This window comes from Camelus dromedarius, chromosome X (assembly GCF_036321535.1).
Source record: "Camelus dromedarius isolate mCamDro1 chromosome X, mCamDro1.pat, whole genome shotgun sequence".
Lineage (NCBI taxonomy): Eukaryota > Metazoa > Chordata > Mammalia > Artiodactyla > Camelidae > Camelus > Camelus dromedarius.
The window spans coordinates 60,705,589-60,733,456 of record NC_087472.1 but is presented as its reverse complement, the minus strand read 5'-3'; the positions used below and the strand labels follow the sequence as shown (position 1 = coordinate 60,733,456).

The window sequence follows — 27,868 nt, the reverse complement described above, 5'->3', positions numbered from 1 at the left end:
GGGCTGTGTTCCCACCCAGCATGTTGTTTGGCCTGAGACTTCCCAGCCCTTAAGCCTACAGGCTATTGGGTGGGGCTAGGTCTTGGTGCCAATGATCCAATCAAGATGTCAGTCTCCCGGAAAGCTCATGTAGATGAACACGCCCAGAATATCAGCTACCAACTTTTATGTCCTCTGGGTGAGCCACAGACATCCCCTGCCTCCCCAGAGGACCCTCCAAAACCGGGTCTGGCCCAGGTTCCTATGAAATCACTGCCTCTGCCCTTGGACCTGGCACATGTGAGATTCTGTGTATGCTTCCCAAGAGAATGAAGTCTCTGTTTTTCCCAGTCCCGTGGGGCTCCTGGAGCTAAGCCCCAGTGGCCTTTAAAACGAGATATCCTGAGTTCTCCTCCCCCCCAGTGCCAAAACCCCAGGCCAGGGAGCCTCATGTGGGGCTCAGAACTCTCACTCCTGTGGGAGGGCCTCTGCAACTTAATCTTCAGCTTGTGGGTCACCCACCTTGTAATGGGGCTCAATTATATTGTGAGCACAGCCCCCCTACCGTGCCACTGTGGTTTCCTCTTTATTTTTCCACTTCAAGAAGATCTTTTTGCTATGTTCCAGTCTTTTTTTTCAATGGTTGTTTAACAGTCAGTTGTGGATTTGTTGTAGTTGTGAGGATAGGGGAGCTCGTGGTCCTACTGCTCCACCACCTTGACCAGAAAATCACAATATTTTTTAAAGAGAAAAAAATATGTATACTCAGAGAAGTGTCATTACCTGTTTGTGCCTGCTACCCTGTTCCCTTCCACCCTTATTTCTACCCCTTTACCACCACTATTCTCCCTCCACCCGTGCTTAACCAATCTCTTTAGTTTCTTTCTGTATTTCTTTTGTACAAATGAGTAGATACTTATGTATTTTTTCATACTCCCTTCTTTCTCATATGAATGATAGTAATACTATAGATAGATACATTTTGTGGCTTTGCTTTTTTCAGTATTTTCTCACAATCATTTCTTATCAGTTCATAGAAGTCTTCCTCATTCTTTTTTTATAGCTGCATGGTACTTTTATTGTGTACATGTGCCAGACATAGTAAACTTCTTTTCTATGAATGGGCATTTAGGTTGTTTCTAATATTTTGCAATGACAAGCATGCTGCAGTGAATAACCTTGTGTGTATATGTTTTCATATTGTTAGTTATTTCTTATTTTTAGTTATCTTCTGGGTAGATTTCTAGAAATGGGCCTGCTGGAGCAAAATGTAAGTGCACATGGGGCTTTGGGAGATATTGCCAGACCCTCCAGAAGGGTTAGCCGATTTGCATTCCTGACAGCAGTGTCTGAGAGTGCTTGTTTCCCCACAGCCTCACCAATGAAATGTGTCATCATACTTTTTTCAATTTTTGCCAATCTGATATGTGAGAAATTCTATTTCAGTGTTGTTTTAATTTGCATTTCTTTAATTATGAGTGGATTGAGCTTTTTTTCATGTTTTAAAACTTCTTTTTCTAATGAATTGTCTGTGTGTCTTATTTTCCTATTGGGTTTCTTGATCCTTTGGCCCTTTTTTTAAAAATTGTGGTAAAATATATATAACAAAAAATTTACCGTTTTAATCATTTTTGAGCATACAGTTCAGTGGCATTAATTATATTCACAGTGTTGTGCAGCCAGCACCACCATCCATCTCCAAAACTTTTTTCATTTTGCAAAACTGAAACTCTATATTCATTAAACAATAACACCCCCACCATTTCTCTCCCTAGCCCCTGGCAAACACCATTCTACTTTCATTTGAGTACTCAAGTACCTTATATCAGCAGAATAATACAATAGTTGTCCTTTTTTTGACTGTTTATTTCACACAGCATAATGTTTTCAAGTTTCATCCATGTTGTAGCTTGTGTCAGAATTTCCTTCCTTTTAAAGGCTGAATAATATTCCATTGTATGTATATACCCCATGTTGTGTATTCCTTCATCTGTCAACAGACATGGGTTGCTTCCACCTTTTGGCTATTGTGAATACTGTTGCTGTGAACATGGGTATGCAGATATCTCTTTAAGACTGTGCTTTCAATTCCTTGGGTATATACCTAGAAATGGAATAGCTGGATCATATAATTATTCTATTTTTAATTTTTAAATTAAATTGCCATAGTGTTTTCCACATCACCTGCACCATTTTACATTCCCACTAGAAATGTACAAGTGTTCTGATTTCTCCACATCCTTGCCAACACTTGTTATTTTCTGTGTGTGTTTTTTTTAAATAATAGCATCCCTAATTTTGGCCCTATTTTCAATAGTTTTTTGTATATTAGTGATACCAGTCTCTTGTCTGTAGTGTGTGTTACAAATATTTTCTCCTAGTTTGTTTTCTACTTTGTTTATGGTGTTTTTGTCATGGAAAAATGTTTAATTTTTATGTAGTAAAAACTTTATCAGTTTTTATTGCCCCTGTTTTTTATTATATTATATTTATTATATATTATATTTATTTTGTTTCTATTTTTATTTTTTAGCCTCTAGATTTATTGAGATATGATGTATATATCATCAAGTTCACTCATTTTAAGTGTACAATTCAATGATTTTTAGTAAATTTACAGTTTTGGAACTATTACCACAATCCAGTCTTAGAACATTTCCATCCCCCCAAAAAGATCCCTTGTGCCTATTTACAGTCACTCCTATTCCCACTCCTAGCCCCAGGCAACCACTAATTTGCTTTCTGTTTCTACAAGATTTGCCTACTGTGGACTTTTCATTTATGTGGAATCATGGAGTATGTGGACTTTTTGTCTGGCTTCTTTCATCTATAATGACTCTGAGATTCATCCTGTTATAGTGTATATCAGTGTTTCACTCCTTTTTATTGCTAAATAGCCTTCCATTGCCTGGATATACCACATTTTGTCTATCCATTCACCAGTTGATGGACTTTTGGGTTGTTTCAACATTTTGGCTGTTATGAATTATGCTTCCATGAACATTCACTTGCAAGTTTTTGTATGAGCATGTTTTTTAATGTGTAGATACCCAGAAGTGGAATTTCTGGGTCATATGTTTAACTTTTAAAGAAACTGCTAAATTGTTTTCCAAAGTAGCTATGCTGTTTTCATTCTTCTCATGTTTCTGGATTTTGATTCATCCTTAGAAAGCCTTTCCCTACACCAGGATAAAAGAGGAATTCACCCATGTTTCTTCTAGTACTTATGTTGGTTTTATTTTTTACATTTTATTTTCCCATTTGTGGTTTATACTTGTGTTTGGTGTGAACCTATTTTTTGTAATATCCTTATTTTCATTAACTCAGTCATTTTTTTCTGATTATAAAAATGATACATTGCTTCTTATAGGACATTTAGAAAAGTATGAAGAATAAATCTTAAAGTTGCCATAATTTCATCACCCAGAAATGACCACCTTTCTCTTTGTAATTCTCCCTCTTTGGATAATTTAATCTTGGTTTCCTGGTAATATTTTAAGAATGTTGGATAAAGAAACTGAGGAAAGCTGGGATCTCTTAAAGGGTCTCCTAAAGACCTGTTCTAATATACCCAGTTTAGAAGCAGTTGACCCATCTTCCTTTCTTTTCAACTTGTTTTGTTTTTGAGGGGGAAAGTAATTATGTTTGTTTGTTTGTTTGATGGCAGTACTAGGGATTCAACCCAGGAACTCTCTACCACTGAGCTATACTCTCCCTCTCTTTTCTTTCAATTTAGCACAGACCTGTTTCATGTAAGACAAGACTAACATACACATGACCAGTGAAAGCCATTCCAGGCTTCCAACTACCTAGAATATCCTATAGGATATAGTTTCAACTACAAAAGTAGATTCTAAGAAACAGTTGATGAATCAAACAACTGAACTCAAGTATTCAGTGTTTTTCAGAGAAATAAAGATGCTACTTCTTTTCTCAAAAATGTGTATTTATATTTTTAAAGACATTTTGTAAGGCTTTTTACAAAATGTACAGCTTATATACATGAATTTTTTTTTTTGCTTTTTTCCTTAGGTTATGTTCTTTTCTTTTTAAATGTATGTCATTGAAGCTTTTGTATAGATTTTCTATGTGTGATGCAGGAGAAACAGATGTGGTGCGTGAGGAGGGCCATGTCTCAGGTCTCATTTGATTCCCTGGGACATGCCCCACCAAGTGTGGGTATTTGGCTTCATGTAGGAAAGAATTCAAGAATGAGCCACAGTTGAGTAAAGGTAGATTTATTTAGAGAGATACATACTGCATAGTGTAGGCTATTTTGAAAGGCAAGGAAAAATGTGTGGGAGTTGGGTGCTCAGGTTAAAGTAAAAGTAAGTACACACTCCGTAGACAGAGTGCCGGCTGTCTTCAAAGAGGAGGGAGCTAGAGCAGTGGCCATAAGGTGTGGTGTTGACATTTTTTATGGGCTCAGTAGGTCCACGCCTACAAGTGGGAGGACTATTCCAGCTACCCTGAGGAAGGGGCTGGGATTCTCAGGAATTTGACCACTCTTTGACCTCCTATGGCTAGCCTTGGGACTGTCATGGCGCTTGTGGGCATGTTATTTATCATGCTAATATGTTACAATGAACATATAATGAAGCTCAAGGTCTACTAGAAGTCAAATCTCCTGCCATCTTAATCCTCAAGGCCTACTGGGAGTTGAATCTTCCACCATCTTAGTGTTAATTGCTGTCATTCCTTGAATGGCTCTGCCCTGCCCTCTTCCCTCCTGTCTCATGTATGTTTGTCAGTTTGTACATACTCAACTACCCTGAATTCCTAGCATTGGTAATTAAATAGCATGTGGAAGAGGAAACATTGATTTCCATCCCCCATTTGGAGAAACCTTGGAAACTTTTAGAGGAAAAAAACTGTTATGTTAAAAGTATCATTACCTTGGAGCTTGTCAGCTTACATGAATGATGCATGGAAGTTTTCAGTTTAATAACAATAAGAAAATCAGACCACTCTAAAATAACACTAAATTTACTCATAGTTTATTTTTATAATCCACATTTTAATTGAACATTCCTTCATAAGAGTTCTAGTAAATTCCCAAGAGTGTAATATGAGACCCTATGGTGTGGCCTTGCTATTAATTTTTTTGATAAAGAGCATGCTAAGATCTTCTATAAGAATTCGTGGAGGTCTTAAACTGGGTGAGAGAGCATCTATTCCTGAAATACTTTTCTAGCCTTTCTTGAGATTAAGAACAGCTGTTCCCTGGCCTTTTTTCTTTTTATTGTATTCTTGACAACTTTTCATTTTTCCCCTTCAGTTTCCTTCAGATCAGATCTTCGTATTTCTCCTGATCTTTTTTCACCAGTCTTTTCCAATCTTTTGAACAATTAATCCCAGCAAATTACAGAAACAAACATACAGACTTCTTATTGATCTGCTTCATTCTAGAACTGAGAGCAAGTAATCTGTAGAAATTCCACAGGTTCTTATCTTTCAAGCTATTTCTGTCCCTCCCTTCCACTCCTATTTGAAATGGACACCATTGTTGCCACCACCCACTCTAAGTCATTTAAAATTGATAGACAAATGAACAGGAGGCTATAGGTCATCAGTTTCAAGCAAGACAAACATTTAAAAGGGAGCACTTATTTATGGAGAATTGTGAAATGTGCTCTTAGTGGCCACAGGTCATCATTTCAACTTTTTGACTTCTTTTTTTTAATTTGATTTGATTTGGTTTTTTAATAGAGTTTATTTTTTTTAGAGCAGTTTCAGATTCACAACAGAATTGAGCAGAAAATACAGAGAGTTTGCACATAGCCATCCCCATCCACACATATATACTTCCCTACCCTCAACATCCCTCATCAGTGTGGCATATTTGGTACAATTGATGAACCAACATGGGCACATTTATTATCAACCAAAGTCCATAGTTTACATTAGGGTTCACTCTTGAAGTTGTATATTCTATGGGTTTTGACAAATGCATGACATGTAGCCACCACTATAGTATCATACAGAATAATTTCTTTGCCCTAAAAATCCCTTGTGCTCCATCTCATTCATTCCTCCCTGCATCTCCTCAAACCCCTGAAAACCATGATCTTTTTATTGTTTCTGTAGCTGTGCCTTTCCCAGAATGTCATTTGGTTGGAATTGTACAGTTCAAATATTTGACTTCTTAAATGCTATTTCCCTAACCTTACAACAAATGGGTAATTGACTTATGTTGATGAGGTTAAATTTTGACCCTGAGCAATGTCACTTCTACCTCCTGCATACCTCTTCCTTCTCTATTTCCCTAATCTTTAATGGCAGATTGAGAATGGGAAGAAGAGAGAACATGTATCTTAGCTACGGTTTGTCTTTACTTCTTACCTACATGGCACAAATAGAAAGATCCTACACCAAGTGTCAAGGGTAGAGGTTAGTCATTCCTGTTGAAACCATATCTGGCTCTGAACTGTTGCCTTCCTCCAAACCGTTCATTTAAAGCAGTTAATTCTCATTTATCCAATATACTACCTGACTGGGAAAGTAGATTGGAACTGACACTTTTCCCAGACTTTTTAGAGGTAATTTTGAACCAACCCCTCCACACACCCAGGGGATATATATTTTTATCCACCTTTGATATAGGTATTATCAGTCAGGTATTTTTCTAATATGGTGCTTTCTTTGTTTTAGTGTGGAACCGTCAGAGAATCTACAATCCCTAATGGAGAAGAATCAGTCCCTGGTAGAGGAGAATGAAAAATTAAGTCGTGGTCTAAGTGAGGCAGCTGGTCAGACAGCCCAGATGCTGGAGAGGATCATTTTGGTGAGACTCCAGGACTCAACTGCTAGCAGTCTGGACATTTACTAGCTTTAGTTTCTGAAATATTTAACATGCTTCTCCTTATGAGAGACAAGTTATGTGGAAAGAAATGTCTTAGTATTACATATCCTCCATGGAGCCCCTCTGGGAAAAATCCAAGAGCTTATAATCAAACATACATAAAAATTAAAAGAATTAAACCATGAACACCTATGTCTCTACCACAAAGAATCTACGTGAATCTCATTTTAAAATGGATTTGTTCTAAAATATCAAAGAGGAAAAACCAGGTCCCTCTGTCACCTTATGTTCTGCCTAATCATCCATAATACCAAGTAACTGCCCCTTCGCTAAGATTTTAGTTCCTTTCTATGTCCCTTCCCCTAACATTGTCACATTTCATTTCCCATTCCGACAGCTGCCATGGTGAGATAAAACATCTGGGAAATTAATTTTAATTCCTTTTACATATGGTTAATTTCCAAACAGTGAATCACTGTGTAACTGATTATACCAGTTCTGTATCCTTCTACCTGTCTGGTAGTAAGCTGCTGGATCAGTGCATGCTGGCTCTGTCACTAACATTTTTCTACTAGTCTAAACACAACTCAATCTTTGATAGTACAGCTATTGCCAGAAGTGAAAGAGTTTCCACCAAAATGTAAGTGAACATCTGTAATTTATACAGCTTCACGCATCAGTGTACTCTAGTCAAGGAAATGTAAGCTGCCTAAAGATTTCGTTAAAGGGGGCCAAATCCTAGGTCCATTGTAATGTCCATTACTAACAGAAGGATGAAATTGAGATCTAAGGGATTTTTATATACAGTTTTCTATCTCCAGTGCTGCATTTTATGTCTTTGAAGAAATTCTGGAAGCTGTATTTCACATGTGAGTGTGGCTGACGTAACAGACAGTACTTTTTTCTAGCCACATACCCATCTGACCTTTATAAGGTTTTATAATGGCTGCCCAGTAGCTTTATTGTTTGATGTCCTGTTAGAACTTCATAACAAGCACAACATTTTTGTCCTATATAAACTGTCCTTCCCAAATCTGTGGCAGCATCTAGCAAGTTACAGATATGTGATTGAAATAAAATGGAAAATATCAATCACCGTTCCCCAAAGGTAGCTGCCTCTGCCATTTCTTCTTCTCTGCCACCATTCTTATGCCTCATCCTTTTTCTTGCTTTCTGCTGCTAAAACCAGCCTACCAAATCAGATAGTGTAACTTGAAAAAAAAAAAAACCCAGCTCATATTCAGTGTGAGGCCCTTTTATGTTTTAAATGCCCTTTTTCTGGGACTAGGGAACAGTGTAGTGTAGGAGGTAGTTTAAAGCAAGTGGGTTTTTTGCAAACAGCAGGGAGTGGCATGCCAGGAAGCATTGCTTTTTCCCACAGTTGCAAAGTTCTGTATGGAACTAAGGCTTCACACTCCACCCCATAGTCTGAACTTCATGGCAAGCATAAGACCCAGCTGCTTGAATGCTATTTTTAGTATCTCGTATTGACTGGAGGGCTAATTTCCATGACTGTTAAAAAACACATTTCTCACTAAATAACCAAAGCCCACTAAATCCTCTGTTTCAGCAAAGAAGGCATCCTCTCTACCTAGGTTTAATCCACAGGAATAGGAAGGGGGGTATAATTAGGTGAGGCTGTCAGGCACTGCCACTGATGATCTCCTGGGTCTTTGTTGCAGACAGAACAAGCAAATGAAAAAATGAACGCCAAGCTAGAAGAACTCAGGCAGCATGCAGCGTAAGTTTCCTACCGGATGTTTGTTAGTAACCTATACCACCTTAGTACATCATCATGGCCCCACTGGCCTTTGCAGTATGACTAACCCTTGGGTTCCTTTGCTTGAATTTTCAGCTGCAAAGTGGATCTTCAAAAGCTAGTGGAGACTTTGGAAGATCAGGAATTAAAAGAAAATGTAGAGATAATTCGTAACCTGCAGCAAGTGATTACCCAGCTATCGGTAAGCCAAGTAGGGGCAGTGTAAATAGACATATTGCTTTTGTTTGTTTCTCTTGGTGCATATAAACATGTCTAACTCTGTACCTTTTACTGAAACAACTAAATTGTGAGCTGTTTGAGGATCATGGATCATTAGATATGATCTGAATATTGAATTTGTTAAATCAAAACACTCATAGGTTACATTTGCAATGACACATTAACATTTCAGTATTCTAATCAAACATTGGAAGTAGCAACATAGCAGTGCAAAACTGCCTGCGTAGCATAAGCAGCAGTCATTGATTTGCTGTCCTTTCAGTGTAGGCTAACTTTAATAAGAAGCCTTATACCATACCCCTATTTTAAATAAGCTGGGGTCTGACAGATAGCTTAGAGCCACCAAGGAATACCACAGATCTCTTTTATAACCAGTAATAAATTAATTTGAATGATCATTCTGCTATAAGTTCCCATATTTATCTATGTTTAAAACTATTATAGTAGTTGTGGGTGGGTTTTGGTGGGGGCGGTGGGGTAGGTGTTGTTTGTTGTTTTACCCAGAAGAAAAATTCTTACAATCCTTCCACCCTAAAAATCTCTTTTTATTTTGGGTATTCCTTCTCTATCTTAGTCCTTAGGCATATATACTTTTTTAAAATTGAAATCATATTATGTGAAGGGGTTATGGTTGGCAAAGGTTTGTTTTCTATCTATCCTCTCTTGTTTATTATTCTGAAGCAATAGTACGTATGTAAATGCCTGGTGGTAATTCCTCGCTCTGAAACAGCGGTTTTAACTTTACCAGAACAGTCATTCTCCGCCCCAGGTCTTGCCCAGCACTTTCTAGAGTTGTCAAAAGTTGACAGAATCATCCATATCTATATTTTACTCTTAAAGGGTCAATGAAAAAAATACCATACAATACCATTAAAAAAAGCCATAATGTGAGGGGAATGGTTAGGATAGCCAGTTCCAAAAAATTAAATGAGTAAAATTCCAAAAGAGTAGAAAGCAATGTCTTAAAATAAGTAGTACTGTACAAATTATTACAGGTAGTCCAAGATGACAGTTCATTTATCTAACAAACAGGCCATAGTAATTGAGAATCTGAGCTCCAGAGACAGACAGACCCTGGTTTAAAGCCCATTCTGCCACTGACTAGCTGTGTAACCTTGCTAAGTACTGTATTAATATCAAAAGAAAAGAATTTATCCAGCTGATGCACTCAGGGATCACCTGAACTCTAGGTAACTCCCCAAGTTGAAACAGGCTTGAAGTTTCATAGGGTGAGAAGAAAGGGGAGTATGTCCTTGTAGTTTGGCTCAGGTAGCAATTTTTGTTGTTAAGTGCTGTGAAATTTTTGATTGGAGGATGCTCCAATTTTCTTGCTTCTTGCTCAAGAACGTTGGTGCAATCCTCATCCTGATAAATGTCTGATTATTTTCAAGAGTTGTTCTTGCAAGACTTGTAGTTTGTCAGTTGGTCAAGGTTCACAGGTGGGAGAGGTGGCAAAGAAGGAGAAAGCGAAAGGAGGCAAGGAAAACTAGGAACCCTCTCTCATGTCTGTTTTAATCCTCTTACATTGGCAGTATGAGCTAAGTGTGGTGGGAGCGCAAAGGAAGGGGTAGTTGACTGCCTAGAAAATTCAGGAAGGCAACACACAAAAAACTGGGTCCTAAAAAATGAGTAGGAGTTTGCCACACAGAGAAAGGGGAAAGGACAATCTATAAAGAGGAAAAGGCATATGCGAAGGCAAAGAAGTTTGAAAGTTTAGAACATGGTGAGAACTTCACTGTGGCTGAAGTATAGAGTATGTGCTTGAGAATGGCTATCACAAGGTTAAATTTCACCATCTATAATTCTACTTAAATATAGGTGACCCATCTTAGGTATGGAAACCTTGTGTGAACTGCCTCAGAATTAAGACAATTTAGGCTGCAGAACCCTACTGGATCCAAAGCTTGTAAGATCAGAAAAGAGTGATCCGGGGCACCGTTGTTCAAGGCCACCACACCGATCTGAAAAGATTTCACACCACCTCATTTCTGGAGCTTTGAGTCACATGAGAAAGATGAAAAAGGAAACCCATGGAACCAAGTTAACAAAATAAGAGAAGGCATATCCTCAGTGAGGATCTGGCAGTATGACTGGTGCCTGGTGTGCCTATGAAGGAAGTTGCTAGTGGTGGCTGGCTCAGAGGCACTCTGTAGAATCGCTGTGTCTGCCACTAAAATTCACTTGGCACATGCAGCAGGAGGGTGCTAGGGATTGCCGCAAGCTGACAAAGTCCCTGGCTTCCATCCACTGTCACAGTTAGGTAGAGTAAACCCTTTTACCCAGGGCTCCTGCTGGACTCTTGAATCAGAGTTCTCTCCTTTATTGTTTGGAGACCCTCCCAGCTACATGTTTTTTTTGGAAATACACAACAGTGTATCCTGTGGCTTTTATTAAGACTCACTACAGTGAAAGCAAAATGTTTCCAATGTAAGTGCTTGTGCCCCTCATTCTGGATTAAAACTATTTTTATTTTAAGTGATGGGTGAACACCCCCTTTTCAGTTATGAAGGCAACCATTGTTCCTAGTCCTTTCTCCTGGGGCTTTAAGCACTAAACTGTACCATTTCTTCCTTTAAAATATAATTCAAGCAAGCCTCCTTGTTGCAGTTACCTGTGAGGAAATTCATGCAGTCCTTTCAGCTCCAACAAAATCAAATTTTTGTTGTTGTTTTTACCCCCTCCTCCATGACCAGTTCCATAAAAAGAATTTTGCATGCCCAGTAATGCTGTTCCCACAGCCTGCAAGCACAAAGTTCATTTTGGAGAGTGTTGCTTGTTGATGTAGCTCAGTGTACCTTAGTCTTGTTCCCGTGACCATCACCTTCAGCAAATCATGGCTTTTTATTACAAAAGATCATAGTTAATAGCCTTAGAATGAGTTAGAGAGAGGCTGTTAGATTGAAATAAATCCTATTGTTATCTATTTGCATTTAGGATTATAAACTCAGAATCCTGCCATGTTCACGCAGAATGTCACCAAAGCTTAAACCTTAGCATTGTGAAATTTCATTGGGCCAAGACCCAAAAGGTAAACCCACAGTAATAATATGTCTTCCTGAAGACATGCTGCATCAGATATACTTTGATCCTAAAGTCCTAGAAAAAGTCTCCAAAAGCCAGTGTCATAGGCCCTACTAATCTAGGACAAGCTTATAACTAGTCCTTTTACTGATACTGAAAACGCCAGAAGGAGAAAAGGGTAACCATTAACCTATAATATATTGAAGTGCTCTGTTTTTTTTAAGAAGGATTTAGTATGTCCTGCCCTTGGAGAATCACCAGTATTGTAAATCATGATGAGAAAGGATGTAGGAATACCGGAGCTTCCTTTGAATTCTCTTTGAGTCTCACTGGTTGGGAATTTAGGCGCAGAAAAAGGGAAATGCTTTACAAACAGCATTTACTAAGGGACTCTTCACTCCTCGCCTTAAAGGTACTGAGATTCAAGTTTCAACAACTGCGTAATGTTTCACTGGGCTGGTGCAGATACTCCCTGCACTAACCCTAAATTCTTTCCTTGCTGTTGAGCCAATAGCTCTTTCACCTATGACCTTAATCATGTGACTTCCTGGAAATAATCCTTTCTTCCCAGGGCTTTGCAGCATCACTTAAACAGAAGTGATAATCCTTATGGTGCAATACCAAATAAAGCCTAAATTCCAGTGAGGAGAACAGAGCTTGCTCATATGATAGCCTATAAACAAATTAGTCCTAATAAGTGGTTTTAGGTTTCCCTTCTAGGTGGTTGTTGTTCTAATGCCCCAAAAAGGAATTTGCCTTTCACTCGGAGGAAATCAGTGCTTACCCTTTCCCTTCAAGTAACTACTACCTGGAATAGCTGCATATGATTGGTTCCTATTTATATGAGGGACAGGGGATAAAGTATATTTGACTTCATGAGCACATTTTTCTGGGGCATTCGCCTGTGGCATTTATTTCCTTATAGAGTAGGCTGTTGCTACCTTGACTGGCTATAAAACAAAAACCAAAAATAATCCTTCATTCTATTCACTATTCTGCTGCATTCCCTTTATGTGACATGTCTGGTCTTAGAATGGTATGTCCTTAAGAACTGGCTAGACCTGTACATTATAGAGATAGACTTAGTAATAAAAACATAAAAAGAAAGGGTAGAGTCTATAAAGTAGGTTAAACTTTGGCCTGTTGGAATGACTATGTTTCACTCTGGCCCAGTGATCTCTGGCAGAACAGGAGAGGTGCAGTAGATATGTCAGTTGCCACTTGACCCTTTTACAAAGACTGCACAATCAACCTTTATAAAGAAGATAGACTCTTGAGAAAAGAGAGGGGGAAACGTGTGGCTATTGGGGTCTATGTGACTACAAAACTGGTCTAGCACCTTAAGTGGTCTCTATATACACTTGAACAAACTAAATAACCCATATAAAACCCACTAGTAACCTCCACTTCAGAATCTTTTCCTAAACTGAAACATGTCATTTGTCATGGCAGGATGAAACTGTTGCTTGCATGGCTGCAGCCATTGATACTGCAGTGGAACCAGAAGCGGTAAGTAATTGGCCCCTTTGTGTAGAGCCAGGAGCTCTAACTGTGCCATTTCTTATGATTTATCACTCAGCTAGGGAGGAGAATCCCTGATTGCTACCATCCTCCATAGAATGCCTTAGAAATCCAGAAATCTTGAGTGTAAATTTCAACTAACTGTAAAATCCCTCACTTGGATAGGGTCTATCTCTAATAGTATGACTGCAATGGGTAGCAGGGCTTCTCAGGGATGCCAGTTTCCATATTTGCAGTTTGGCTTACTGATTTCTTACTAGATGCTAGTATTCTGCATCAACTGTCTAGCAAGTTAAAATGAGGATGGAAACAAATTAGGAAATTATGGCAAAGTCAAAAAGGCATTAGAGAAGAAATGGAAGAGAATTTTTTCTCAGCATACTCTTCTGTAGATGGGATGGTTAGGGGCTAAGAGAAACTAAGAAAATATTTAGAGCATTCAAGTTGCAAGAATAGATAAAATGTATTCGATATTGGCTTAAGGTTATAGATCAGAATCAAAATAAAAGGCTGGACAATGGTTTGCTTGAGACAGCTTTTTCCCCCTAAAACAAATATATATTGGTATTTTTTATAGCCTGAGAAAAGAAAGATAAGAGATAACTCAGGTGTCAGAGGTCAGCTTTGTGAGGAAAAATGAAGCCTCTTCTCCATTTCTACCATTCCTAAAGTGCCATTTCCAGAGCCCTCTCTACTCTAAGGGCCCCTTAGAATGAGGGGAAATGTTGGCCAGACCCATGAAGGAAAGAGCAAGAAACTTGGTTCACTCTAAAAAAGTCAGTTAAAGGATGTAAGAAATAAGGTGCTTGTGAGAGCAGAGAACTTGGATAAGTCAATTTATTTCGGATGTTTAAATGAGAAGCCACAGTTTTAAAAGAACAGAGGTACTGATAATGGGGAAGTGGCTGTGAGACTTGATGAAACAGTGCCTCAGGAGCTCCAGTTGCTTGTACTCTTACAAATCGTTATCCTGATCTTTTCCAGCAAGTGGAAATCAGTCCAGAGAGCAGCAGGTCTTCTGATGCTTTCACCACTCAGCATGCTCTACGTCAAGCTCAGATGTCTAAGGAGCTGGTTGAGTTAAATAAAGCCCTTGCACTGAAAGAGGCCCTAGCCAAGAAAATGACTCAGAATGACAGCCAACTACAACCCATCCAGTTCCAGTACCAGGTGAAATAATTACTAGAGCACATATTTGTTCATGTCTACCACCTCTCTTTAGTTGTGTTTGAAGAAAACAGGTAACACCATTTTTGATGATGACAAGGCCACATAATGTGCGTAGTACAGCTGGAGTTGTGCTGTTGGTTTAAGAAAAGGATACATTCAGGATTAGGAAACTGTGATTTTCTTTCATTTAATCTAACACCTTATTTATGCAACAGGTATTTAATAGATCATGTTATAATAATCGTGGTTCCTACTTATAGAGAAATTTTGTTATCATAACTATGCTGGGATTCTCAGAAAGGTACACCTCTTATTAGATGGTCTGGGTTATAGTGAGAATTATGAAGAGACTTGTAGTGTTTGTCACATGACTTGGCAAATGGCTAACCTGCTTTTCCTAGTGGTAGTCCTAAGTGACCCTTGCTAATTAATAATCAGGTCTTTACTTGAAGACAAGTCTTTTGCTTTTAGGTTATCCACAAGGTTACCCTTGCTCCAGACCTTGTTTTCCCTTGTAGCCCAGTGTTTCCCATCCACAAAGGGATATTAGCAGGACTGGTAGGGGGAAGGGTGGATTGTTTTCCCATCCAGCTATATCCTACCACCCCCAAAATCCTATATGCTGTTCTCAAGAAGTCGCTGTATTACTCATACATTTCTACCACCAGCTTCCCTAAATTTTCAGAGTAAGAACAAGAAAAATGTTTCTCCTAAATAATTTTCACCGCCTTTTTTTGCCTAAGGTAGAAGTTGCTTCTGAAATAATAACAGAGTTGCCAATAGAGGTTTTATTTCCTTTTTGTTATCACAGTCTTAACTTTTTAAAAACTTACTTTTTATTTATGCCACACAAATGCATGTATATCATTTTTACAAGTCAAATAGTACAATACTCAGGAAAATAAAAGCAATCTCCCACCCTACTATCTTCTCCCCTGTTCCCTAGGCTTATACTTTTAAGCTTTAAAAAACTTTAAGCTGTTTCTTCTGACATTTACCTCCATATTTCTAGATAAGAGCTGGTAGTATAATTGTGTTAATTAAAAAATTTTAGCCATTATCAATTGACTTCCCACTATGGGAGATCGGAATATAGCTCTCTTATACCTCTCACCATGCACACAGCCTCACCTCTATCTTTCAAAATGGTTATATCACAATTTTTGATTAAAAGAAAGAAAAATACCATATGATATCACTCATATGTGGAATCTAAAAAAAAGAAAAAAGGACACTATGAACTCATCCACAGAACAGAAACAGACTCACAGACATAGTAAATAATCTTATGGTTACTGGGAAAAAGGGGGGTGGGAAGGGATAAACTTGGGAGTTTGAGATTTACAAATGTTAGCCACTATATATAAAAATAGATTTTTAAAAAGTTTCTTCTGTATAGCACAGGGAACTATGTTCAATATCTTACAATAACCTTTAATTAAAAAGAATATGAAAATGAATATATGTATGTATATGCATGACTGGGACATTGTGCTGTACACCAGAAATTGACACATTGTAATTGACTGTACTTCAATTAAAAAAAAAAGAAAAAAACAATTTTTTTCCCAACATTAAATAAGTCTCTTTACTCAAAATGCTCAGAGAGGCTTCTGTTTTCCCGACTAAACCCTAACTAAATACTTGGGATTTCTTCTTGCAACCTTTTGCTTTCTTTTATGGGGGGGAGGGAATGTAAACTTTTTTTATTGAGTTATAGTCATTTTACAATGTTGTGTCAAATTCCAGTGTAGAGCACAATTTTTTAGTTATACATGAACATACATACATTCATTGTCACATTTTTCTTCGCTGTGAGCTACCACAAGATCTTGTATATATTTCACTGTGCTATACAGTATAATCTTGTTTATCTATTCTACATTTTGAAATCCCAGTCTGTCCCTTCCCACCCCCCTCCCCTTTGGCAACCACAAGTTTGTACTCTATGTCTATGAGTCTGTTTCTGTTTTGTATTTATGTTTGAAAAAAACAATTTTTGATTAAATGAATATTTAGTGTTTAAATTTTTATGATGATGTAAATATGCTTTACAGCTGAGCCACATAGTATAATATGATTCCATTTCCAATCTTGTACAGCTTTTTGCATTTCCTGAGGTTAATAATCTCATTTTTTCATTCACTTAGTCTTCTGTGTACCTGTCAATAATTTCTCTCCAAACTTCTTGACAGAATTATAAAGCTCCTCTCCATAGAGTCAAACGTATCAGACAATTTATCAATCCGTTTCTTTCTTGAAGACAACCCGCCTGGAACCTTCTTTCCTGGTTTGCTTTCTCTTGGCCTACTGCCCAGCCATCAACCTGGGACCATCATCCTGGGAAACTGCTTCACTTCTCATCTGTGTGTTGAAACAGATTCCATGTCTTCCTAATTCTTGGAATACCCCTTTGTGTTGGTGAAGTACAACCCAAATGGCTTTCTGAGAAAGTGTGTGTGAGAGGAAAATGTTTTAAACCATTGCATGACTGGGAATATCTTTTTGTTTTTGTGGTGGTAGTTCTTGTTTATTTGGCTGGGTTTAGAATTCTAGAATGGAAATCATTTTTCTTCAGAATTTTGAAGGCTTTGCTCCATTGTCTTCTGTTTGCAATGCTGCCGTTGAGAAGTCCATTATAATTCCTGACTTTATTTGACCTGTATTTTTCCCCACTCTGGAAACGTTCACAATCTTTTCTTTGTCCCCAAGTATTCTTTAATTTCACAATGATGTGCCTTGGTGTGGGTCTTTGCTCATATATTGTGCTTGGTGGGTCCTTTCAACCTGGAAATTTATATTCTATTTTAATGGGAAGTTTTCTTTTATTATTTCTTCAACAATACCCCATCTCTATTTTCTCTGTTTTCTCTTTTTTAGCACTCCTCTTAGTCAGATATTGGATCTCTTAGATTTAGTCTCCGCTTTTCTTGTCTCCTCCCTCTTATTTTCTATTTCTTTGTCTTTTTATTCCACTCTCTAGGAGATTTCCTTCCACTCTTTCTGGTGAATTTTTTTATTTGCCTATTTCTAAGATTTTTTTTCATCCTCTAATTGTTCCTTTTTATAGCCTTCTCTTTTTCATGGATGCAGTGCTCTCATCTCTAAGGATAGAAATTAAATTTTGTTAAGGTTTTTTTCTTCCTGCCTTGCCTCTGTTTCCTTCAAATTCCGTTCTTTAGTGTGTTTGGTCTGTCCTTCGTGTAAGCTTTCCTCAGATTTCCAGTGATCTTTGATTGTCCATTCATATTTAACAGTGAGACACAAACAGACAATAGGAAGTTCTGTATGTATGGGTTTCTCTGGGCTGACCTGTTTCCAATAAGGAAATCTTTCATTCTTCTGCCTGGAGTTGTGTGGGCAGAGTAGTGATATGCCCTGTTTCTGGTAACTCAGAGAAAATAAGGGAGTTGGTGTCTCACCAGTCATATACAGACTTTTATTTAATCCCCTATCAGTAGTATGTTGTTTAATCCTTGCCTTTCACGGTGTCTGCTGCCTATGAGTCCAGCCTGTCAGGTTCAGCCTCTCCAGAGAGGAAACCTCTGCTTCTCTCTGTGGTTCTATGGTACAAATCGGCTTGGTGTTTTTTTGTTTTTTGTTTTTTGTTTTGTATGTGTGTGGGTTTTTTTGGCATTTGCCCTATAGAAGTCATAGTTTAGCTTTTTCTATTCTGCTAAGTCAGTTACCACTTACCCAACTATTTTCCTCTTCCAAAAGTTTGTTTATATCTCTTAACTTCTTTCTTCATCCTTGTTGATTTATATACCCTTTTGGGGGGCTCATTTTAGTGAGATTTTAGGAGAGAGCAAGTTAAGTATATAGTTCAATCCTTCATATTAACAAGACATAAAATCCAGTCTTTTTTAGATCGAATGTATTTTGGCCTTTCCAGGATAAACAAAGGATTGATGACAAAGCTAAAAAATTATTCCTCTCTTCTTGTACTCTTGCCTAGAAACACAGGGACGTATGTTCCCCCAGCGAACTTCTAACCCTATGGGGGGGTGCTGATGATGAGCTGTAACTGTAGCTGTAGTAAGATAACTTGTCCTTTTCCCCCTTTGGAATCATAGGTACTTAAGCTTTCAAATCGTAAAGTTAAAAGGAAATAAATTCTTAATGTAACAGTACCTTTTAATCACTATAAACCAGTCTCTCTTTTTCTAAGAAATAAAGGTTGGTTTCTGTTCTAAACGGATTTTTCCTATCACTGTGAAGAAATGCTGTAGAAAAATTTGAGGAAGTATAGGTTCTGGCTGATGGAGATTACTATGAGTTCCCCTGTGGAGTCAGTAAGACAACTATTGACAGCATGTGCATATATAATGAAGAGGTACTATTTTTTACCCAGCCAATTGGTAAAAATTTTGAAGTGTAGTAATATCAGATGTTGACAAGGATGCAGGGAAACAAGTACTCTCACACATAGCTAGTGAAAGTATAAATTGAAATAGCTACTTTGGCAGACAGTTTAGCAGTATCTTAATTGAAAATGTGTGCCCCCATGATCCTGTAATTCCACTTGTCATTCCGCTTGTCTCTACCCTAGAAAAGCCTTGCACATGTGCACAGAAGGCATGTACAAGAATATTTCATTATGGCAAAAAAAAGAATGAGATAGATCCGCAGGCACTGATATAAATAAATCTCTAAGATCAAGTTCTTTTTTTTTTGAAAACAAGTTACAGAATAATATCTACATAAAGTATAACTATGTATCTTTAACGTTTTTTAATAGGTACACACATATATGCACATGTATATGTGTGTAAATAAAATGTGTATCTTTATTTACATATATTATTATATATTCTATTATATATTGCCACAATATATTAATTATATGTGCATATATGTATATATTTATTTATTCTAGGCATTTACATTTATATGTAAATGTGTAGAATATATAGATATCCAGATACATAGTATGTAAATGTCTAGAACAAAATGTCTGGAAGATGTGGCCCAAGCTGATGACAATGGTTACTTCTAGAGAGAGAACGAATTTTGGCAAGGGTTGAGCAGTCAGGGGACTTGCCCTTTATATGTATATCTGGATTGTTTTTTACAAGAGCGTTTCCATGTATTACTTCTATAAGTAGAGACACACACATTTTTGCCAGTTTAAATATGCAGAGTAACTACAGAGCAATGAGATTGATTTTTATTGGTTATATAGGAATGGCTAAAAGTATATTTCATGGAAAACAGCTCTTGCCTATTTAGAAAGCTTCTCCAATACAGCCCTACCTAACCTGCCTTTACTTTGTGTTATTTTAATACTGGTTTAAGGCCCTCATATCTTCTTGCCTACCAACCACTCATTCAGCCAGTTTCCTTTAATCTTTTTTGGTTATAAGAACAGGAAGGAATCTGTTCATTGAACTTTCCCAGTCTTGGAAACTATCAAACTTCAGTTTCTAGAATTTGTTTTTCTAAATGATGCAGATCTGTAGTTGCTATTGAATACAAATGTTTGAAAGTTCTGAATATAAGAATGTTGGTGCAGCTCAGTACATTTTACAAAATATCTTTACTTTTTTGTCTTATTTGATCTTCCTAATAACCCTGTGAGGTAGGTGGTATTGTTAATTGTTTACACAGATAGGGAAACTCTTGGAGGTCCCTAAGACCACCCCTAGATTCAACGATTTGCCAGGAAGACTCACAGGACTCAGCATATAGTCATACTAACAGCTAAGATTTATTACAGTGAAAGTAGACAAAGCAAAATCAGGAAAGGGAAAAGGCACATGGGACAAAATTTGAAGGAAACTGGGTCCACACCTCCAAGGGTCATCTTCCAATAGAGTCGTACAGTATGTACTTAATTCTTCCAGCAATGGATTGTGACAACATGTGAAATGTTGTCTATTAGGGAAGCTCCCCTGAGCCTAGGAGTCCAGGATTTTTAGCAGGGGTAATTCACATAGGCATTCTCTGCTTAGCACATACAGAAATTCTAGACTCCCAGAAGGAAAGCATGTGTTCAGGATAAATCATATTGTTTGCACAGTTTAGGCATAATGAACCACTCTTATCAGTTAGGGAATGGTGGGAATCCTGCCAAGATCCAAGTTCCCAGATGTGAGGCAAGGGCCAACTTGCAAGCAGGTCTGTTTTGGGGGATAGCAGTCTCAAGCCTGCTGTATTAACTCTTTTTTGAGCAGAAACTAAGGCTAAAAGAGATGAAATGACTTTTCCTTAAGATATTTAGATAGTATGTACTCAGCTCAAGATTCAAACCCAGGCCTTTGGATTCCAAGTTCATACTTTTCCCACCACATAACTTTAATCTCCATTGAATCAAGTACATATGTTTTTAGTGTGCAGTTAAAGTGGTAAACTTGAAGCGATTTTCTTCCTTTACCTTAAAATGCCTTCTTTCTCTCGACCTATAACATTTCTAGGATAACATAAAAAATCTAGAATTGGAAGTTACCAATCTGCAAAAGGAAAAGGAAGAATTGATTCTTGAACTGCAGACAACAAAGAAGGATGTCAACCAAGCCAAGTAAGAAAGAAGTCAATAAATATTATTTCAAGTCCCTACTATGTGTGAGGAGCTGTAGAGGAAATAGAGAAGTAAGAGTTACTTCCCCATAAGATTTAAACCTAGTTGTGGAGAGGAGACCTAAAACAAAAGATAGGTTAAGGAATTGAGATTTTAAATAATATCTCATGGTGACAGTAAAAGAATGCCATAATTTAGCACATGATTAATAGCCCAATGAATTTCTTGTTCTTTGTCTTAAGCTCCCATTATTGAGATAGTTTTGGTTGTTTGGGTGGTACTGATTATTTAAAGATGGCTATGTGACTGGTCACCTGTTTTATATATATCAAGGTTGTGTCTTTTGAAGTCGGTCTTTGTTGCTGCTAGTCTTCATTCCTACAGCATCTGTGTTTAGGTTGAGTGAGCGCCGCCGGAAACGTCTCCAGGAGCTAGAGGGTCAAATAGCTGATCTGAAGAAGAAACTAAATGAACAGTCCAAACTTCTGAAGCTGAAAGAATCCACAGAGCATACTGTCTCCAAACTGAACCAGGAGATACGGGTAATAAACTCCTATCCTTGCATTTACCCTGTAGAAACTTATAAACATAAGTGTTCTATTTAGAATTATACTTCCAAGGTGCTTTCAGGTGAAAAAGGAGCAGGCAGGGCCCATCATTTCAAGAGTATGAATCTCTACAAATGTCCCATTTGTAGGACATTGTGCTAGTAGTCATCAAGAATCTGAATAACAAAACCCTGCTTTGACATTGAGAGTTTAATGTTGGATTCTCTGAAACCAAAGGGCAGAGGCACCTTAATATTTAATGGTGACTTTCTGACCATTTTCCATGAACATGTGAAATAATTTTGTGCAGTGGTTGCAAAATGACAGACATCTAGAGAAAATGTTCAGTCATTGAATGTTTTAACTTCTGACATCTGAAAAGTGGGTTACAGGTCACTATACTGAAACCATTCAAATACAGTGGTTGCTAGGTAGATTTGTCCTTGAGGCTTAGTAGATGCTTCCTTGAAATGTCATTTATACGCAGTGAATTTAGGGCTGGATTTAGCTTATAGGTACATTTTTCCTATTATTTCTTCAGAGTGTTCATTTGTGTAATCTATACTTGAAAACCCTGTGCAGGCATAGCAAGGGGTATTGCCAGCATAACCAGAAATTCTGTTGGCAGCCTTCTCAGCTCAACTCTGGATTTCCTCTCTTCTTCTTTTTTTTTTTTTTTTTGAGTAAAGGTAGATTTATTCAGAGAGATGCATACTCCATAGAGTTCAGGCCATTTCAGAAGGCAAGAGAAAGGCCATGAGATGTGGGGGTTGGGTGCTCAGTTTAAAGTAAAAGTAGATACACACTCCACAGAGTGTAGGCTGTCTCATTCAGAAGGGAGAGCCTGGATTTCCTCTCTTCTTAATGGCTAGTCTATCCATCTGCACATCAGCCAGAACAAGTGCAGGTGACTATTCATACTGGTTTTTGTTTTTATAGGTGATGAAAAACCAGCGGGTACAGTTAATGCGTCAGATGAAAGAGGATGCTGAGAGATTTAGACAGTGGAAGCAACAAAAAGACAAAGAAGTAATCCAGTTAAAAGAACGAGTAAGTAACTACAGCTTCTCAAAGTCCTACTTAATGAACTCTTCTCTGGACTGACTAACATTAGACCATTAAAGCTTCTCTTCAAACAACTGGTATCTCAAAATATGTAACACATTCATGAATTTAACTATTTATTAAATGTCTACTATGTGCAAGATACTATCAGCCAGATACCATAGGAAGTAGAAAGATGGGTAGTATATGAGCTCTGCCCTTAAAGAATGTCTTGTCTAAACGGAAAAGTGAGACATAAGCCTGATTTTCTCCAATACAAGAAGTAAAGAGATCTGTGCTTTACAAATAGTCTAAAATACCAAGGTAATTAAGAAAGGGAAGCACACTTCCAGTCGGAGTGAAAAGATCATAGCTGAACAGGCCTTGAATAATAGGGAGGATTTTGATAGAGGTAAGTGCAGGCATTCCAGATAAATGGAACAGCAAGAACAAAGACACAGAAATGGCAACTTTATAGGATTATTCAAGGAATGGCAAATGATCCAGATAGGATGAAGGATAGTAGGAGAAGATTCTATTGGAAAGACGAGTTGAAGTTGGATTGTTAAGGTTCCAAGAAGTTTGAACTTTATTTTGTTAGCAGTGAAAGATTTTTAAGGTTTTTGAGAAACAAGGTGATATCAGCAAAGCACTGCTTAACGAATATATGACTGGGAGTCATGTGTAGAACAAACTGAAGTATTGAGAAACTGGAGGCCAGAATATGAGTTAAGAAGATATTAGAATTAGAATTAGAGTAGCAACCGTGCTGTTGGAAAGCATATAGAAAGGACCTTGATTTGGGGTAATTCTTAGAATTGGCCAGAATGTGGTATGTTGGGTCAAAAAATGAGACAAGAAGTACTTTAGGAATGGTGACATTAGATAAGGTGGCATGAGGAGCTTTGTAGACTCTTCCCAACAAAAGAAACACAATCGGTGAAATTTATAAGAACAACCATTAAAAGTCTCTGGAAATTGTCATAAGGGCGATACAGCAAATAAACAATCATTCAAGGAAATCTACTGAATCACAGTAAGAACAGCAAGAGTCTATGGCATTTGAGCCACAACCAACTCCCTCCCTTCATCTCCCACAGCTCCATGTTGCTGAAGCTCTGTTTCAGGCAAGAGCAGCCAAGAGTTCTGGGGATCCTTTCTTCCACCTAGCCCCACGTGTAAGGTGGTAGGTCTACTCCTGCTGCAGAAGGCCAGAAATACCAGGGCCTGATTACCCTAACCCACCTAATCATAGGATGCAGGTTCCATGTCAGGAGAGGCAAGCCAAGAAAAATAGAGTATGCTGCCCTTTCCCAGCATCCTACTCATAGAACAGAGATGTCACTGAGAGAAGTGGGCTTCTGTCCCCACCCCTAGGTCCTGAGCAGTGGTGCAGAGGAGTTCTGCCAGGGGGAGAGGCAGGCCATAGGAGCAGCCATAGGAATGCAGCTCTCCCTAAGGAACAGACTTTATTTGGAGACAGAGTTTACGGAAGTTGAAACTTAAAGGTGCTGTCAAAAACAATGGAAATTTTGGTGGTGAGCAATTAAGAGGGGATGGTATCTCCATGAGAATGATAAATGAAACAGCAGTAAAAATATTCAAAGGTCTAATGACTGAAAACTTTCTAAATTTGATGAAAAACATTAATCTACTTATCCAAGAAGCTCAATCAACTACAAGTAGGATAAATGCCAAGAGACCCACACCGAAGACACATCATGTCCAAATGTTAAAAGACAAAGACAAAAAAAAACCTTAAAAGCAGCAAGATAAAATGACTCATTACATACAAAGAAATCTCAATAACATTAATAGCTGAATTTTCATCAGATCAGAAACAAGACAAGGATATCTACTCTCACCACTTCTAGTCAGCATTGTCCTAGAGGTTCTAGCCAGGGTACCTAGGCAAGTAAAATACATAAAAGGCATCCAGATTAGAAAAGAAGAAGCAAGACTATATCTGTTAGCAGATAACATGATCTTGTATGTCAGAAATCCTAGAGAAACAGCCAAAAAGCTGTGAGCACTAATACATGAGCTCAGCAAGGTTGCAGGATATAAGTTCAATGCACAAAATTCTATTATATTTCTACTCACTACCTACTAACAGTTTGAAAATGAAGTTAAGAAAATTCCATTTACAATAGCATCAATAAGAATAAAATACTGGGGGGAGGTGGGGATAGCTCAGTGGTAGAATGCATGTTTAGTATACATGAGGTCCTAGGTTCAATTCCCAGTATTGCCATCAAAAAAAACAAAAGAGAGAGAGAGAAAAGAATAAAATACTTAGGAATAAACTTAACAAAGTGTAAGACTTATACACTGAAAACTACAAAACAACACTGAACTAATTAAAGATCTAAATAAATGGAAAAGCAAGCCCATGACCATGAATGGTAAGATTTAATATTCTTAACATGGAATACCCTCTAAACTGATCTACAGATTCAACACAATCCCAACCAAATTTCATCTGGCTTATCTGTAGAAATTTACATGCTGATCTTAAAATTCATATGGAAATGCAAGTGACCCAGAATAGTCGTAACAATCTTGAGAAGAATAAATTTGGAGATAGAAGTCACAATCCTGATTGCAACACATCCATTGCCTCACATAGTTACCCTTTATTTTCAGTGTGGGGAGAACACTTAAGATCAACTCTCTTAGAAAATTTGAAATATACAATACAGTATTATTAACTATGTTACCAAACAAAAGTTCACGTGCCTGATGCACAGTGAAGCCAGACAAACCAAAATGTCAGAGTTTGGAGCAAAGAAAGGTTTATTGAGAGGCCAAGCAAAAGAGAGCAGATGGCTCATGCTCAAAAAACCCAAACTCCCTGATAGTTTTCAGGGAAAAGTTTTTGTCAGCAAAATTTGAGGTGAGGGATGCAGGGTATATGACTTTCTTCTAATTGGCTGGTGGTGAGGTAGTGGGCGGTATGCCAGGAATCTTGTGCTCAGCCTGAAGTTACCATCCTGTACCTGGATGGGGACCTTAGTTCCTACAGAAGAACTCAAGAATATTATTATGTATATTCCTTGAGAAAGAACCAGGACCTGCCCCAAGGCTGCACTATTATTTGACTGTTGCTCCCTTGTTTTTACATTCCCTCCCTTCCCTGATTAGCAACTGTTTGAATCTGCCCTGTGAAATTCAGGGAAGGTCGAGGAGTCTGCATGAAGCATATTTCCTACAAACAAGACATGGGGGACATGGAAAGGATGTGTACCAGGGAGGACCCCGCTGGGTCCTGCTATGTCAACTACAGTTACTATTTTATACATAGATCCCTGGAACCTATTTATTTTATAACTAGAAGTTTCTACCCTTTGACCAACCATTCCCCATTTTCTTTACCCCACAGCCCCTGATAACCAGCATTCTACTGTCCAGTTATATGAGTTTAACTTTTTTAGATTCTACAAATAAGTGAGATCATATAGTATTTATCTTTCTCAGTCTGGTTTATTTCACTTATTATAATGACCTCCAGGTTCATATGTGTTCTTACAAATGGCAGGATTTCCTTCTTGTTTGTGGCTGAATAATATTCCATTGTATATGAAGTTGACTCTTGAACAACACAGGTTTGAACTGCACAGGTCAACTTATATGTAGATTTTTTTCAATAGTAAATACTACAGTACTACATGATCCACAGTTGGTTGAATTCGTGAATGGAGAACCACAGATACAGAGGGCCAACTAGAAAGTTATATACAGATTTTTGACTGCGTGGGGTTGGTACCCCTAACCCCATGTTGTTATACCACATTTTCTATATCCATTCATTTGTCAATATTTAGTTTATTTCCATATCTTGGTTATTGTGAATAATGCTGCAGTGAATAGGGAGTGTGGATATCTCTTCAAGATACTGACTTCATTTCCTTTGGATATATACCCAGTAGTGAGATTGCTAGATTATGATCTTTCTATTTTTAATTTTTTTGAGGAACCTCCATACTGTTTTCCATAATAACTGAACCATTGAAAGACTCTTCAGTTCCATTATAATTGGTAGCCGAATAGCAATTAAAAGTCTGACTCTTTCTTCTCAGGACCGTAAGAGGCAATATGAACTGCTCAAACTTGAAAGAAACTTTCAGAAACAGTCTAATGTGCTCAGACGTAAAACTGAGGAGGTAAGAAAATCCAATCTGCTAGGTCAAGTGTATTGTCATTTTCAGGCTTAGATGCTGGCGCTGTAGTATCCCTTAAATGAGCCAGTGTCCTGAGAAACCAGGGACACCAATCTTGAGCAGCAATTCCTAAGTCTTGATCCCTGTTTATGTCATGAACTGTGAGCAGATAAAAACTTGATGAAAATGGCACTATTCAAATAAGGATTTTTTCCTGATTGGGCTTGCTTCTTTCCAAAAAACACAGGATAATATTCATATGTGACATTTCCAGACACTTTCAGTCTGCAGTACTTCCTTGAAATGTATACCTCCCTTGGGCTCTAAAGCAGTAGCTGTTCACCAGTGTTATATGCATGGAGACTTATAAATATGGTTCCTATAAGAATTCAAAGCCATAGAATGTTCTTTATGTTTCTTGACTAATATGCTAGAAATTAGAATATTCTTTTTACCCTTCAATTCAACATTACTATGAGCTATTTTTATTTAGGCAGCAGCAGCCAATAAGCGTCTCAAGGATGCTCTCCAAAAACAAAAAGAGGTTGCAGATAAGCGGAGGGAGACTCAGAGCCGTGGAATGGAAGGCACTGCAGCTCGAGTGAAGGTATGGACAGCTTGAACTGCCATTTTTCTTATGTACATTGGGAATAGGAAAAAATAAGAAATAGCTTTCTTTTCATTTAGAAGTAAACACTGCAAAATCTGAAGTTCTACCCTACACCGTTATTTCCTAAAAATACGTTTTGCTTGATTGTTTTTGTTTTTGGTGGGAGGTAATTAGGTGTATTTACTTATTCTTAGAGGAGGTACTGGGGATTGAACCCAGGACCTCATGCTTGCTAAGCATGCACTCTACCATTTGAGCTATACCCTCCCCCTCTAAAAATATGAATGTCTTTGAACCGTTATTAAAGACCAGGAGTGGTAAACCCTTTCTATTCCTGCCCCTGTTCAGTTAATTTTTCACAGCTTTATTAAATTATACTTGACCTACAATAAATTATATATATATCTGAATTGTACAGTTTAATAAGTTTTGACACAGACATGCACCCATTAAATCATCACCACAGTCAAGATAATATCAGTGTCATGAGGACC

At 37.8% G+C, this 27,868-nt stretch overlaps 1 protein-coding gene across 1 annotated transcript in view; it reads left to right on the top strand.

The window, feature by feature from the left end:
• Window positions 1-27,868, top strand: part of KIF4A (kinesin family member 4A) — a 101,794-nt gene that overhangs the window by 49,853 nt on the left and 24,073 nt on the right. Inside the window, exons 11-20 of the mRNA XM_010978747.3 lie at window positions 6,631-6,763; window positions 8,464-8,522; window positions 8,637-8,742; window positions 13,254-13,310; window positions 14,307-14,492; window positions 20,909-21,012; window positions 21,410-21,554; window positions 22,500-22,610; window positions 26,684-26,767; window positions 27,258-27,371. Of these exons, the coding sequence (XP_010977049.1) occupies window positions 6,631-6,763; window positions 8,464-8,522; window positions 8,637-8,742; window positions 13,254-13,310; window positions 14,307-14,492; window positions 20,909-21,012; window positions 21,410-21,554; window positions 22,500-22,610; window positions 26,684-26,767; window positions 27,258-27,371 (1,099 nt within the window). The remainder of the gene's footprint in view (window positions 1-6,630; window positions 6,764-8,463; window positions 8,523-8,636; window positions 8,743-13,253; window positions 13,311-14,306; window positions 14,493-20,908; window positions 21,013-21,409; window positions 21,555-22,499; window positions 22,611-26,683; window positions 26,768-27,257; window positions 27,372-27,868) is intronic.